This window comes from Muscardinus avellanarius (assembly GCF_963383645.1).
Source record: "Muscardinus avellanarius genome assembly, chromosome: 12".
Classification (NCBI taxonomy): Eukaryota; Metazoa; Chordata; class Mammalia; order Rodentia; family Gliridae; genus Muscardinus; species Muscardinus avellanarius.
Window position 1 is genome coordinate 71,706,318 of NC_137798.1, and position 14,910 is coordinate 71,721,227.

Consider the following 14,910-nt stretch of genomic DNA (forward strand, 5'->3'; position numbering starts at 1 on the left):
TGATGTCTTATAAATGTGACCAGACTACAATAATAATGATGAAAATAAATCAATTTTAGGATTATCTCTTTTAGAGAACTGGCTAATTTTGCTACTTTTCACTTTAAGAGAATTCCCATAATGTAAAAGTTAACCTCCATTCTCTGAGGTTTTGATTCTACTAAAAAATTACGACAATTCTCTTATCCTGTGCTTACAACCAAAAAGGCTCTCATCTAATACTTATAACCTACAGTAGCCTAAGACATCATTTAAAATGGGAGTGGTGTAACTGAGAGATATTTAATTCTCAACATGGAATTTCCTTTCTCAAAACTGACTTTCACACAAAAATAAAGTACTGATTAAAGTTCTCCTAAATTTCCCTAGTATTAGAAACTGGAGAACTAAGGGGGGCGGGGGAGATGACAAGATTCTCAAACTATTTTGAACAGGCACAGCAAAATTTTCTTAGAGCTATAATCTTGCTAAAGAAAATTAAGAAATGTTTAATTTCTTAATATGTATAGAATTGACCATAATTAAAAGCTACCTCAAAGCAATGATACTTTTTGTCACAAATGATTGTAATATTTAAGCTTAAAATATGTTGACTATTCATCAATTTAGCTTTTAAGGATTGATGTAAATAGTTAATATATTCATTCATTCAGAAAACATTTATTGAGCTTCCCCTATGTTCTGCTGTGCTAGTTGCTAGAAATACATTTAAAGAACAAATCTGATAAGACATCTGTTTCTGATTTCTCAACTTTGTCTTCTCCAATTCCTCATTCTAACTTGTATTCTGAAACTGTATGCAGAATTTATAACTAGAGAAGGCATTCTTAACAAATATAGTTCGTGTGGCATTGTGAACCCTAATGAAAGAGAAGGTCATATAATTTAACATGCACAATGATGACCTAAAAAGTAAGAACAGGTCAGAAAATTATCAATTCAGAACCATAAAAGTTAATCTAGCACAGTGGGATACTACTGAAACCTCAACTATTCAGAATGCTGAGGTAGAATGATGATTGAAGATTCTGGAGATTCAAGGCTAGCTTAGGCAATGTATTGAGATCATCTCAAACAGATTTTTAAAAAAAAGGAATATGTCAAGTCATAAAGGTTAAATTCAGTTTTAAGTATAAAAATAACTTCTTAAAACCCAGAGGGAAGTGCACAAGTCCTGTGTGCATGTATGCTTCTGTCACTATGAACTTATCTAGGATGTATAATTACAATGCACCAATACAAATATATATGTGTGTGTGTGTGTGTATAAAATAGCTATTCAATGATCCAGTGAAACATTCTGGTAAAAGATATGTCTTGAAACAAGTTTTATGTTTAAGTTTTTATATTTTTTTATGATGCTGGTATTGGTGTATATATATATATATATATATATATATATATAGAGAGAGAGAGAGAGAGAGAGAGAGAGAGAGAGAGAGGAGGCATTCATTAAAACTGAATATGGTACAGTAATAACAGGAAACCAGAAATCAAAATACTGAACTGGCTTTGGTACCCTCTTTAGAAGCTAATATGAAGATGTACAGTAGAGTTATAAACAGCCTCACATATAGTTTCCAAATGTTAAAACAATGAGAAACAGTATTGTACCACAAGAAAAATTATTCAGTGTTCTGCTTTCTCCCTTAAATAAGATTAATAACCTTAATCTTCTCAGCAAGATTATGCCAGAATCTGCCTAATCAATAGGCGTCATCTCTGTCATGGATTTTTTTTTTCTTTTCTTTTTAGCAAGGTTTTTTTTTTTATTCTAATTACAAGATTGTCTTTCAAATAACTCAAGCCTTGAGATGTTTCAAACTCAAGTGTCTGCTTATAAGGCTGCTTTATTATCTGGCAAATGCGTTTGTGATGGAGCCATCTAAACTTTCTGAGACCCACACTATTCTATCATTTCCTCTTTAACAGTGTTTTCTTTTCCTCACTGCAAAACCAGGCTCGGCTTCCCTCGTGCTCATCTACCTATAGTGTATCTGAGGTATATTTTGCACGTGTTTGCTTACATGGTCAACAACATGCTAGCACTCACCATTTTTGTTTTATTTTCCTTTTGCCTTAATTTATTTTTCCTTGCAATTTGCACTTGGCTGAAAGCGTTGAGGGTACTAAAGGGGAAAAGTTACCTGTTTTAAGGGGGAAATTTATATATTTTTATAATGCACTGTTATCTAAATAACTTTTATCGGCATTCACTGCATCACATTCAAATGGCTAAATCCCAAATAACCAACTTGTCACTACCACTTTAATTCTGTAAAGATTCCATTGAACCAGGTAATTTATTATTCAGTTCATATTGGCTAAAGAAAAATTCCACTTTGAACACCTGTATGTATCAGTCTCTGATAACTGAGACCTTGCCCTGGAGTATTGCTGATCCTGTCCTATTAACTAAAGACATATGAAAGAATCCAACATTGATTTTTAAATGAAAAATATAATAAAAATAAAATGTAACTCCTCTATTTTTGTGTAAATTAGAAGATTCATCCCTTTTTAAAAAAAACTTAGGCTAATTGAATAATTTCTTTGACACATTTTCATAAGTTTCTTTTGGTCTAAAGAGTTTATCAACTGTGAGGATCATATTCTTTTAACAAAATATTAGCATGAAATTTGAACTATACTTTTTATATTTTTAGGGATTCAATTTCTTATTCCTATTATGTTGGACTATAGTATAAATGGGTTTTCTTGTTTTTATAAAGCAGATTTATAAAATATTAGTAAAAGGACTTGAATATCCAGTCTTTTAAGCCTGCATTCCAAAGCAAAGACACTGTTGATTCACTGAGAGAAATCAAAATATGTCTAATAAGTAAAAAGATTTTATTAACCTGTGAATATTAATATCTGTTTCTATTTTATGACATATTTAGATTATACTATTCTATAGCTACCATATGTAAGCCAATATACAGCTTAATTCTGATCACAAAATATTATCTCAGAATGTCATGACCCAAAAAAATTACTATCCAAGATCCCAGCTAGTGTATGTAGAACCAAAGGCAAAATATCATCATTAAACTTCAAATTTTTAGAAAAAAAAATTGAGAGTAATAATTTCACTAAATTCATAGATGTATAAAGTTGAATTTGTAGAGTCAATAGAATTACAGCCGCCATCTTAAATTTTTTTCTGTATAACTATCACAGATTTATTTTCTCTTAAAACTGATCTTGTGGAGAGTTTAATTTTTTGTTTTTTAAGGTGAGAAAACATTCAATTATTCACAAAGCTGATTATGTAAAAATTATATCTTTTAATAATACAGGAAAGAAAATAAAAACATACTTTTATGTTCATATCTGGGTTACAGTATAGAAAACTTACAAAGAGTTCAGGAAAAGTGTCATGAAAATAGTGCAAAGCTTTGAAAACCCCTAATGATAGGAGAGATCCTTATACAACAAACTCTAAGTAATCATCCAGATTCTCTTATTTTACTTTTTCATTGTCATTTTGGTATTTTAAGCATCAAATAATACTTGAAATCTATAGATGATAGGTTTAGCATAAATATATTCTGTTCATGTGTTTGATCAGTGCCACTGTCATCATCATAATGAGATTTTACAAAGGCTGGAGAGCAGTTTTAATAAAGATCCTCAAGCTACATAAAATGCTTTAATAACTAAACAGTAATTCCTATGGAAGATTTAGACTCTCAAAGTAGTCTTTAAAAGACTATGTATAATAGAATACATCTCACTCCCTAAAATGATGGCATTATTGAAATGTTTATTTTTTGCTACTATAAAAATGAAGAGTTTGTTTCTTCTTAAAACATAGTAATGGAGAAGCTAAGTATCAAAAGACAAGTGAAATACTTATAACAACAAAGACTTTTGGAAGAGAGGTTGATATCATCTCATCATCCCATTTTCCATAGATCGTTTTTTTATTTTCCCAGGATTATGACTCCTAGCTTAAAAAATATATAACACATTTCTTTCTGCCACTTCATCCAGGCAATTCTCCATTTCCTATGAGAGTGTATAAGAAGTCTACCATTGGCATCATCTTCAATCACAGCATACAGCATCCATCAGGGTATTACTTTCTGTCTGATAGCATGTGTACAGGAGGGCTCGCAGGGTGGAATATGGAATTGGCTTTCAGGGGATTGTATATGCTGCGACATTTGCTCCATGGCACTCAGCTCTTAAATGAGCTCTGTCTTCATCTGGGTTTCTTTCTTTCATTACAACATGTGGGATTTCTTTATTTGTCATAGAGTTTGTATCATTTTTGTCATCTGTGGTAGGGTTTCTTTGTCCCACTCAGTGCCACATTTTGTGGTCTCCATAGGTGGTGTTTATGTTTCAATTATAAAGACCAATTAAATAAAGAACTAATTAAGGAAACTTTTATGATAATCTTCTGCAAGGAAATAACCTGTAAATGTTTTCTGTTTAATCCAAAACTATATATGTCCCACAAATTTTTAGACTTAAAACTAACCTTGATAATTAAAATTTCAAGGAATATTCTCATGTTTCAATTTTTAATATTGAAGCCTCTTAATATGAGTCTTGTAAAATGTTATATTTATTTGATAGCATCACTATGGAGATAGGCAAATTTTCCATGGCTCTATACCTTTCTCCCCTTACATTTGTATCATTCTCACTTACCTCCACTACTGCAGCAAATATCTCCAATCCCTAATGTAGCACAGTGGTATTTCCAATTGTACATCACCATCTTCTGTGCAATTCATAAAATGAAAAAAATAAGGCTTACTCAAAAATAAGCCTATCCATGAGTTGTACAAGAACAGGATAGTTTGTAACCCCACCTGTCTGATACTGCTGGATAAAGGTTAATCCGTGTAGTTGGTTGTTCATTTGTAAAAAATATACACCAAGCAAAACAGAAAAGAACTCATCTTATAAATTTCTAACTGGTTTTCAATTTTTTTCTAGCATTATTCATTTTTTAAAGTTCTTTGAAAAGATGACTTCAAAATTTGCTTAGTTCAAACAAAAGCCAAAATAAGTACTATCTCCTGTTAGAAATAGCATTCGTTTTTACTTATTTTATTTTTATTTTTTATTGTTGTTTGATTTTCTTTTTATAATTTTTGTATTGATGCATTGTAGTCATACATCTTAATGGGGTACATTGGTAGAAGCATACATGCACACATCACTCATTTAGCCCTTTCCCAGTTCCCACCCCATTCCCTCTCTCTTCCCTTCTTCTCATGTTTGGCTTAGTGATTGACTTTGATACTTTGTGAATGTACCTCATGTCCATTAGGGAAATTGCCTCTTCTCTCCTCTCATCTCCCTCAGTTAGGTCACTTTATTTACTTATTTATAGTTTCTCCTCTTCACCTAGAGTTCTTCCTATGACCCATTTTCTCCCTAGCTTCCACATATTAGGGAGAGCATCCAATTTTTTACTTTTTGTGACTGACTAATCTCACTTAGCATTATATTCTCCAGTTCCATCCATTTCCCTGAAAATGATGTAATTTTGTTCTTTATGGCTGAGTAAAATTTCACTTTGTACATATTCCATAGTTTTGTAGTCCAGGCATCTGTTGATGGACATATTGGTTGGTTCCATAGTTTGGCAATTGTGAATTGTGCAGCTATGAACATAGATATGCATGCATTAGTTTGGTAGTTTGGTTTCCATTTGGGGGTTATAGATAACCAGAAATGGTATGTAGCTTCATTCCCATTCTTCTGAGGATTCTCCATAATGTTTTCTAAAGTGGTTGCACTAATTTGCAATCCCACCAAACAATATGTTAGAGTTTCCACTTATCTACATCCTCGCCAGCATTTGTTGTTGTTTGTATTTTGAATGATTGCCATTCTAGTTGGAGTTAGGTGAAATCTCAGGGTAGTTTTGATTTGCATCTTTCTGACTGCTAATGATGTTGAGCGTTTTTTTATATATTTATTGGCCATTTGAATTTCTTCTTTTATGAAGAGTCTATTTAGTTCATTTGCCCATTTTTTGATTGGATTATTTATTTTCTTAGCTGTGAGTTTCTTGAGTTATCTGTATATTCTAGATATTAGTCTTCTGTCTCCAGCACCGGCCTAACCCCTTGGCAGGCTCCAATCCCTGCCTCGGAGGCTCCAGCACCGGCCTTGCCTCATGGCAGGCTCCAATCCCAGCTTTGCTGTGTCCATCGCCAGCCTCACCCCTTATCATCGCCAGCCTCACCCCTCATCAGGCTCCAATCTGAGCACCCTCTTCGCCCAGCCATTTGTCCCACGTTCTCGAGGGTGTGTGGTGGTAGCATTCTGCCTCTGGGGTTCTTACTTCAAAGGTTCCAGGTGTAATGCATCAGATCTCTGCCTCCCCTGAGTACTGACCACTGCCATTGCCACTGCCCACACTCTTTCCCAAGTTCTTTTTCCACTCTGAATGTTGTCCAGTGTTCCTAAGCATGCGCGACGGTAGCATTCGACATTTGGTGTAATTTCTCCAAAAAAATAAGTTTGGTAGGATCCGATTTCTGCTTCTCCTGAATACAAGTCTCCACCGCCATCGCAGAGACCACTTTCAACACCACCTTTCTCCTTGGTCTCCACTAAACTCTCTCCTTACAGGTGATGTCCAAGATTCTTAACAATGTAGAGAAGAAGCAGTCCTCCTTCACGGGGAATTTTTCCAAAAGTTCCAGTTCATTTGGATAAGTTTTGTCTGCATCTCCAGTATCCTGGCATCCGCCACGGCCTTCTTGACCCCTCTCCAATATTTTTCTTTTTTCTTTTTCTTTTCTTTTCTTTTTTTTTTTTTTTTTTTTTTTTTTTGGTGGTACTGGGGTTCCTGGAAGCCCTTCTACCTCCAGGCTACGCTCCCAGACCTATTTTATATTTTTGAAACAGGGTCTCTTACGCCAGCGCGGCTGGCTTCGAACCTGCGCAATCCTCCTGTCTCCTCCTCCCAAGCCTGGGGATTACAAGCGTGCGCCACCACGCCCAGCTTTTTTTTTTAATAAGAGAAGACAGTATGTGTGGTTTGAGGAGGTTTGTGGGATCAGGCACTCAGTAGCACTGTGACCCGGGCCCGGTTTCCCCAGGGGTCCAGCGTGCTCCTCACAACTCCGCCTGGGGCCCAGAGTCCTGCAACCTGGGCCCCGGTTCTTCCAGGGGTCCGGCATGCCCCGCTTGACCCCCGCCCGGGGCCCAGGGTCCTGCTACCCGGCCCGGTTTCTCAGGGGGTCCAGCGTGCTCTGCCTGACCCCTGCCCAGGGCCTTTCGACCGGGACCTGGTTTCTCGAGGGGTCTGGCGTGCTCCACGTGATCCAGCCGGGGGCCCAGAGTCCTGCGACCCCAGCCCCGGCTCTTCCGGGGTACTGCTTGCCCCGCCTGACCCCCGCCTGGGACCCAGAGTCTTATGACTGGGCCCGGTTTCTCCAGGGGTCTGGCGTGCTCCGTGAGGTCAGGCGCGGGGCCCAGAGTCCTGTGACCCAGGCCCTGGCTCTTCTGGGGTCTGGCATGCCCCGCCTAACCCCCGCCTGGGACCCAGGTTCTTACGTCTGGGCCCCGGTCTCTCCAGGGGTCTGGCGTGCTCGGTGCAGTCCAGCCCGGGGCCCAGAGTCCTGCGACCTGGGCCCCCCTAGATATTAGTCTTCTATTTGAGAAGTAGGTGGCAAAAATTTTCTCTCATTCTCTCAGCTCCCTGTTGAGGTTCTTGATAGTTTCCTTTGCTTTATAGAAGCTCTTCAGTTTAATGCAAACCCATGTATTGATCCACCTTTTAGTTTCTTATGCTCTTGTTGAAAAAGTTTTTACCCGTGCCTATATGTTGCAGTGTTAACCCTATGCTCTCTTCAAGAAGCTGCAATGTCTCTGGTCTAATTTCCAAGTCTTTGATCCATCTGAATTGACTCTTGTGCAGGGTGAGAAAGTGGGATTTGTTTCCATTTATCTGCATATGGTTAACCAGTTCTGCCAACACCATTTGTTGAAGAGGCTTTTTTCCAGTGTATGTTTTTAGCTTCTTCAAAAACATACAGTTGGCCATAAGTATGCAGATTTGTTTCTGAGTTTTCTATTCTGCTCCATTGATCTATGTGTCTGGTTTTGTGCCAGTACCATGCTGTTTTTATTACTATAGCTTTGTAATATAGTTTGAAGTCAGGTATTGTGGTGCCTCCTGCAGTGTTCTTGTTGCTGAGAACTGTTTTGGCTATTCTGGGTTTTTTGTTGTTCCAAATGAACTTATGGATTGATTTTTCTATGTCTGAGGAATGACCTTGGTAATTTAATGGGTAATACATTGAATCTGTAAATCACTTTTAGAAGAATGGCCATTTTGATGATATTTATTCTGCCTATCCAAAAACATGAAAGCTCTTCCCATATTCTAAGGTCTTCGATTTCTTTATTTAGTGTTTTATAATTTCCGCTGTAGAGGTCTTTTACCTCCTTGGTTAGATTTATTCCTAAGTATTATTTTGTGTGGGATATCCTGAGTGAAAGTGTTATCTGGATTTTTTATTCAGTGAATATATATATATATATATATAAATTACACATATATACACACACATTCAATATAAATCTATTGTGATGCATAGCACAGTATTGGAACCACAGAAAGTAAAATAAATATTTAAATAATCATGCTTTTGTAGTCCAAATTGAATCTTTTTTTTGTTTGTTTGTTTTTGTTATACTAGGGATGGAACCCTTCTACATCCAGGCTACACTCCCAGACCTATTTTATATTTTATTTGGAAACAGGGTCTCTTAATCCATCAAGTCTGGCTTCGAACCTGCACAATCCTCCTGTCTCGCCTCCCAAGCCCTGGGATTACAAGCATGCGCCACCATGCCTGGCCCAAATTGAATCTTTTAAAGCCTTACTTTAGTGTCTTATGTTCCCCAGTAGCAAGGTTGATTTAGATAGTTTGAAATTTTGAAACTAAATTATTTACCTTTTGTCAAGTAGTCAAAGACTGAAATATAACTGTATTTTTATTTACTACCTAAGAAATTTCAACTACTTAGAGGAAGATGGTATTTTAAAAATAACATGCAAGAGTTGTCCTTTCAACTCTTAACACAGTTTATTAGAACACCAAACTATGATCTAAAACCTTGACAGAAAAAAAAAATGGAGTTTTTGCAAACAAAATTGCAGTTGAATTGCAGGTAATTGATTTTCAAGGAGTGAGGGGAGCAGGAAGCTGTAATTTAAACACCATAACATTTCCTATTTAAAAAGAAAATAAGCCGGGCATGGTGGTGCATGCTTGTAATTCCAGCATTCCGGAGGCTGAGACCGGAGGATTGCAGCCACGGACAGCCTCAACTACTACTTAGTGAGGCCCTCTGCAACTCAGTAAGACCCTGTTTCAAAATAAAGAATAAAAAATAAGGCAGGGTGTGTAGCTCGGAGGTCAAATCCCCCTGGGATCCATCCCCAGACCCGCAAAAAAAAAAAAAAAAAAAAAAAGAAAGAAAATAAATAAATAAAAATAAATGTAGTCGCACATACCTGTTATCCCCATACTTGGGAGGCTGGTACAGGAGGATCACAGACTTGAGGCAGCCTCAGCAACTCCGTGAGGTCCTCAGAAACTTGATGATACCCTGTTTCAAAATTTAAAATAAAATAGAAATGGGGGTGTAGTTCAGAGGTAAAATGCTTCTTGTTACAATCCCCAGTACTACCACCACCAACAAAAAAAAAAGAATACACAATTAGTTTAAACACCACAGAACCACAAACTGTTTAAAGAAATTGTAGTTATAAAATATTCTACACTGTGAAATGATCACCTAAAATGTTCTACTTCAATATAGTTGTCTATGATATTCTACTCTTTTTCTTTCAGTCTTACAGGTATTATCTTCATGCTATTTGTGTATAAGAATAAAGAAACTGGAGATGATGTGAAGAAATCTGATAGAAAAGTATCTTTTGAAAACACTGCAAGTGCAGCTATTAAAGTTTCTTGATTCTTGCCGGGCGTGGTGGCGCACGCTTGTAATCCCCGCGCTTGGGAGGCGGAGACAGAAGGATCACGCAGGTTTGAAGCCAGCCGCGCGCGCTGGCTTAGGAGACCCTGTTTCCAAATAAAAATATAAAAATAGGTCTGGGAGTGTAGCCCGGAGGTAGAAGGGCTTCCAGGAACCCCAGTACCACCAAAAAAAAAAAAAAGTTTCTTGATTCTTACCTCACTTTTGAATTTTTAGAAAGGAATTAAATAAAGTTTTGTTCAAAAAAAGAAATCTCTCTGAACCCAGGGGCTGTCTACCTCAAAGCTATACCCCCAGCCCTATTTTAAATTTTTTATTGTGCCGGGCGTGGTGGCGCACGCTTGTAATCCCCACACTTGGGAGGCAGAGACAGGAGGATCGCGCAGGTTCGAAGCCAGCCACGCTGGTTTATGAGACCCTGTTTCCAAATAAAAATATAAAATAATAGGTCTTGGGGTGTAGCCCGGAGGTAGAAGGGCTTCTGGGAACCCCAGTACCACAAAAAAATAAAAATATAAAAAATAATTTTTTTATTGTGAAACAGGAACTCACTAAATTGCAGAGGGTCTCACTAAGTAGCTGAGGCTGGCCCCAAAGTCTGATCCTCTTGTCTCAGCCTCCCAAGTACTGGGATTGCAAGTGTGTGCCACCATGCCCAGCAGTATATACCTTTTTCTCTCTAACATTTAAATAAGTGATAGCAATAAAAATAACACATGACTCTCTACTTGATAGTTATACTTGATTAACCTAATTAAAGCATTCCTGAAGAAAAGAAAAAGAATTGGCAATAAATGTTGAAACAAAATAATGAGGACTCCTACTCAGATACACATTTTTAAATTACTATAGTAGCTGACACTAGTGAATTTTTGTGTATATACTGCCTCATTTATTGTGATGACTTAAAATACAAAAGAGGTTATCAATGAAAATAAGGCATAAGAAATGTAAAATCTAGGGTGAGGAATGATAATGCATATATAGCTAGGAAGTTTTAGAGATAAATGTATTAAAACGTATACAAAGCCGGGCGTGGTGGCGCAGGCTTGTAATTCCCGCGCTTGGGAGGTGGAGACAGGAGGATCGCACAGGTTCGAAGCCAGCCGCACTGGCTTAAGAGACCCTGTTTCCAAATTTAAAAAAGTATAAAAATAGGTCTGGGAGTGTAACCCGGAGGTAAAAGGGTTTCCAGGAACCCCAGTACCACCAAAATAAAAACTTACACAAGCTATGTATATCTGAAAGGGAGGAAGAGAAGAGGAAAGAGTCTATAAAGTACTTAGTACTTTGGTATAAATCCAACTTTTATATAGATACTTATCAGATTGATCATCATGATGTTACAAGTTTTCTTTCTTGTGCTATATGGAATTTACAAAATGAAGTATGTTACTGAGAGATACAGCTATGTTGGTATAACATAGACTAAACTAACAAAGCTCACCTGCATTCATACTCAGCATTTCCAGCTGTTGTTTGAATGGCTTTTTATAATCTCAAAACACAGCATGCTTACCTTTGCCTTCTAAACACTCTTTCTTTTTCAGAGGTCCTGCTCTGAAAGTATCTTGGCATAGAAATCTTCTAATTTTCTCTTCCTTGTTTTTCACCCTTGACATTCAGTGTGTTACAAATTTTATCATTTTCTTTATCTCTTACTTTGAGGTATTTCCTCTTAATTTCTCTGATTCATACAGTGACTTTTGTAGCACAGTCTACTTTGAAGTCTTGGCTTTTGCGGATCTGAAAATAGGTAATAAACTTGACATGTCATATGGGTGAGCACTAAAAAAGTACTTGGAAAATCATGACTGGTTACATGAACAAAAACTTAAATTTTTATGAGGTTTATAAAGTTTTTACATCTGAGTTTCAGAGGAATTAATAATTTATGTAATATCTATTATAGTCCCTGAGACATAGTAAGCATTAAATAAATGTTTCTTTTTTTCATCTAACATAGATGTTTAAGCCCTTTTCACCCCTGACTTGAATTACTATAATAGCTAAATAATTGTATTCTTTTTGGCATAGTCCCACTCTCTTATGCCAGACTTGTCATCCTGAGCACTTTAATTATCCTCAGTTCTGTAATCAAAGAATACCCATTGCCTACTGTATCGAGATAAATGTTTCTGCCTCTTTCCAAATCTCTTACACTTTGGGCAGCCATTATTCTAGTTTGTTTTCTAGTGACCAACTCCTCTCAGTTTGCATAGGAATTTCCTGATTTCAATACTAAACATCTCACATCCTGAGTCTATCCACTTTTTAAAATGTAAGTCATATATCCCAGGAATCCTCTCATTCCCTGGGAAATCAGGACAAATAGCCACCTCCTGTCATGATTTCAGTCAAGGTGAACCTTCTTGTTGTCACATTGTGTTCCTTCTTGGCCATTATTTGTGTTGTTCTGTCTGTCAGAAATGTCTCTTCCACTTCATATCTTAGATCCATCTTCCTCCAGGAAACCTCCTCTGACAACACCCATTCACCCTAAATATCCTCTCAAGGAAATTTCACTTGTGCTTATATAGACAGTATTACCCTACAATGCGACCTACCTACCTAGCTGTTTCATACTATTTTTTACATATTTATAATCACCTTGATTTGTTCCAAGACTTTTCTTTTTATTTCTCTCTATACAAATCTTTGTCTAATATAGTAGCCAATAGCCACATGTGACTTTTGAACTTAAATTCACTAAAATTAAATAAAATTATAATTTAGTTTGTTGGTTACCTTAGCCCTATTTCAGGTGTCCAATAGCCACATGTAGCTAGGGACTACCATAGCAGAAACTTCAGATATAGAACACATTCATCATCATAGAAAGTTCTGTTACATAATGACTTTCTGTATAGTGAGATGGTCTCCCAATCAGCGATTATTATTATTATTGTCATTACTATCTACCATTACTATTCTACTTATATAACACTTAATTTGATCAGGGGTTATTCTAGGAACTTCAGAAATAGGACCATCACATCACTATATAGTATCTACCTTGTTATCTATTTTTATCTACAGCCCTCATCTAAAGTTACAAACATACTGAGGTTAACTCAGATCCCCAAAGTTATTACTGTATCCACTATATTAATATACAACATTACCCAGTTATTCAGACAGGAGTTACCTTCTATCTCATCTAACCAAATATAATCCTATAGATTCTGCCTCTTGTATCTCAAGGTTCTATACAAAAGAATCTGTCTTTTCTCCAGAGCTATTTTACATGATGTAGTCATGTTTCTCATCTGGATTACTATATTAATTTCCAAGCTTGTTTCCCTTCTCTCATTGTTTATTCCATAAATAACCCATCTTCACAATACTCACAAAAATGAGCTTGTTAAAACATTAATGTAGCCAGGTATGGTAGTGCACACCTATAATCCCAGTATTTGGGAGATTTTTGAAGCAGGAGTATTGAAGGTTCAAGGTCAGCCTGAGCAAATTAGCAAGTCTCTCAGCAACCTATTGAGACACTGTTTCAAAACAAAAAATTAAAAAGGGCTGGAGATAGAGCTCAGAGGTAGAATGACAGTATATACTCAATAAGTATTGATTTGAATATATGATCAAATAAATAACAATTATGCCCTAATTAGTAATATATGATAGTACATAATCTACTAATAGATTATAAAACTTGGTTTAGTAAAGATACTGATTCAGCCAGGTTTTGTGTCTCACACTTGTAATCACAGCATTTGGGAGGCTGAGACGAGAGGATCACCGCTCTTACTGAGACCTTTTGCAACTCAGTGAGACTCTGTTTCAAAATAAAGAATAAAAAAATCGGGCTGGTGGTACAGCTCAGAGATATAATGCCCCTGGGTTCCATCCCCAGTACTGCCAAAAAAAAAAAAAGTTATTGACTTAACTTGTTTTTGTTTTTACTCCTTCCCCCTCTAGAACACAGTAAGCAGTTCATAAACATAATGTTGGCCAGATCATGAGTTAGAACCCAGTATCAGATCTCGCATTACATGTTAGTGTCAAGTGGCCCTAAGATTTATGTGCATTTTTCTAATTCCTTAAAGTATATATTAACCTAGATCAAGGCTTCTAAAACATTTAATTCTATACTGACTATTTTTACAGTATACTCTGATATTCATTTATAAATAAATAGGAGAGGCAATATGCCTAACATGTCTTGTTTAGGGGCTCAAATAATACCAAATAATCATTCCTATCTCTGTAACTCATATTTTTATTAACCTGGAATATAATGGGAGGAAAGAGAGTTTTAAACTATGGAATTGTCTTTTTTATCCTAACCCCCAAAAATGTATTGTATAGCAATGTAAGTGAAAAAAAAGTTCAATATATAAATTTCTACTGGCTTTTCTGATCTTTCTCTTTACAATAGTGAGAAAAATTGACATCAAAGATGTTTTTACTCCTCGCTGGACTGATACCCATCATTCTTTTCCTTCATGTGGCCTTGTGCATGACAGACCAGCATTTTGTCTTCATTTCTCCTTTTCTTTCCTAACAAACCCATAGTCTGTTCTATCTGGGAAGTAATACCTGTATACTTTTGCATAGCTTTCTAAAATTTCAGAGGTTTAATGAATGCTAAACAGCTTGTGGTCATTTTTGTGATTCACACACATAGATTTACAGTTTTGGTTTACCATCCATCCCTTTTAATCTTTAAATATTCAGATGAGGATCTTCTTGATGAGTAGGAATATAAATTTTCCTTTGCTTATTTATATAGAATATGCATTGAAGTTCAATGAAATGTATATAGCCTTGGACTTCAGCAAGTAGAATTATAAATTTTCTCTAGTTACCTTTTTATCCTCCTTTCTTTTTATTATTATTATTTTTTAATATTTATTTTTTTCTTTTAACAATTTTTTATTGAACATAAATAGTATACATTTAAACTAT

The 14,910-nt window shown here is 36.2% G+C and overlaps 1 protein-coding gene across 9 annotated transcripts in view; it reads left to right on the forward strand.

Annotated features, from left to right (window-relative positions):
* GPHN (gephyrin) overlaps positions 1 to 14,910 on the forward strand; it is a gene marked incomplete at both ends in the record, with an annotated part of 546,660 nt that overhangs the window by 358,672 nt on the left and 173,078 nt on the right. The window contains one exon of one of the 9 annotated variants that reach the window (XM_080706869.1): positions 1,961 to 2,002. The exons of the other annotated variants lie outside the window; for them this stretch is intronic. Within the exon in view, the coding sequence (XP_080562995.1) occupies positions 1,961 to 2,002 (42 nt within the window). The remainder of the gene's footprint in view (positions 1 to 1,960; positions 2,003 to 14,910) is intronic. 9 annotated transcript variants of the gene reach the window in all.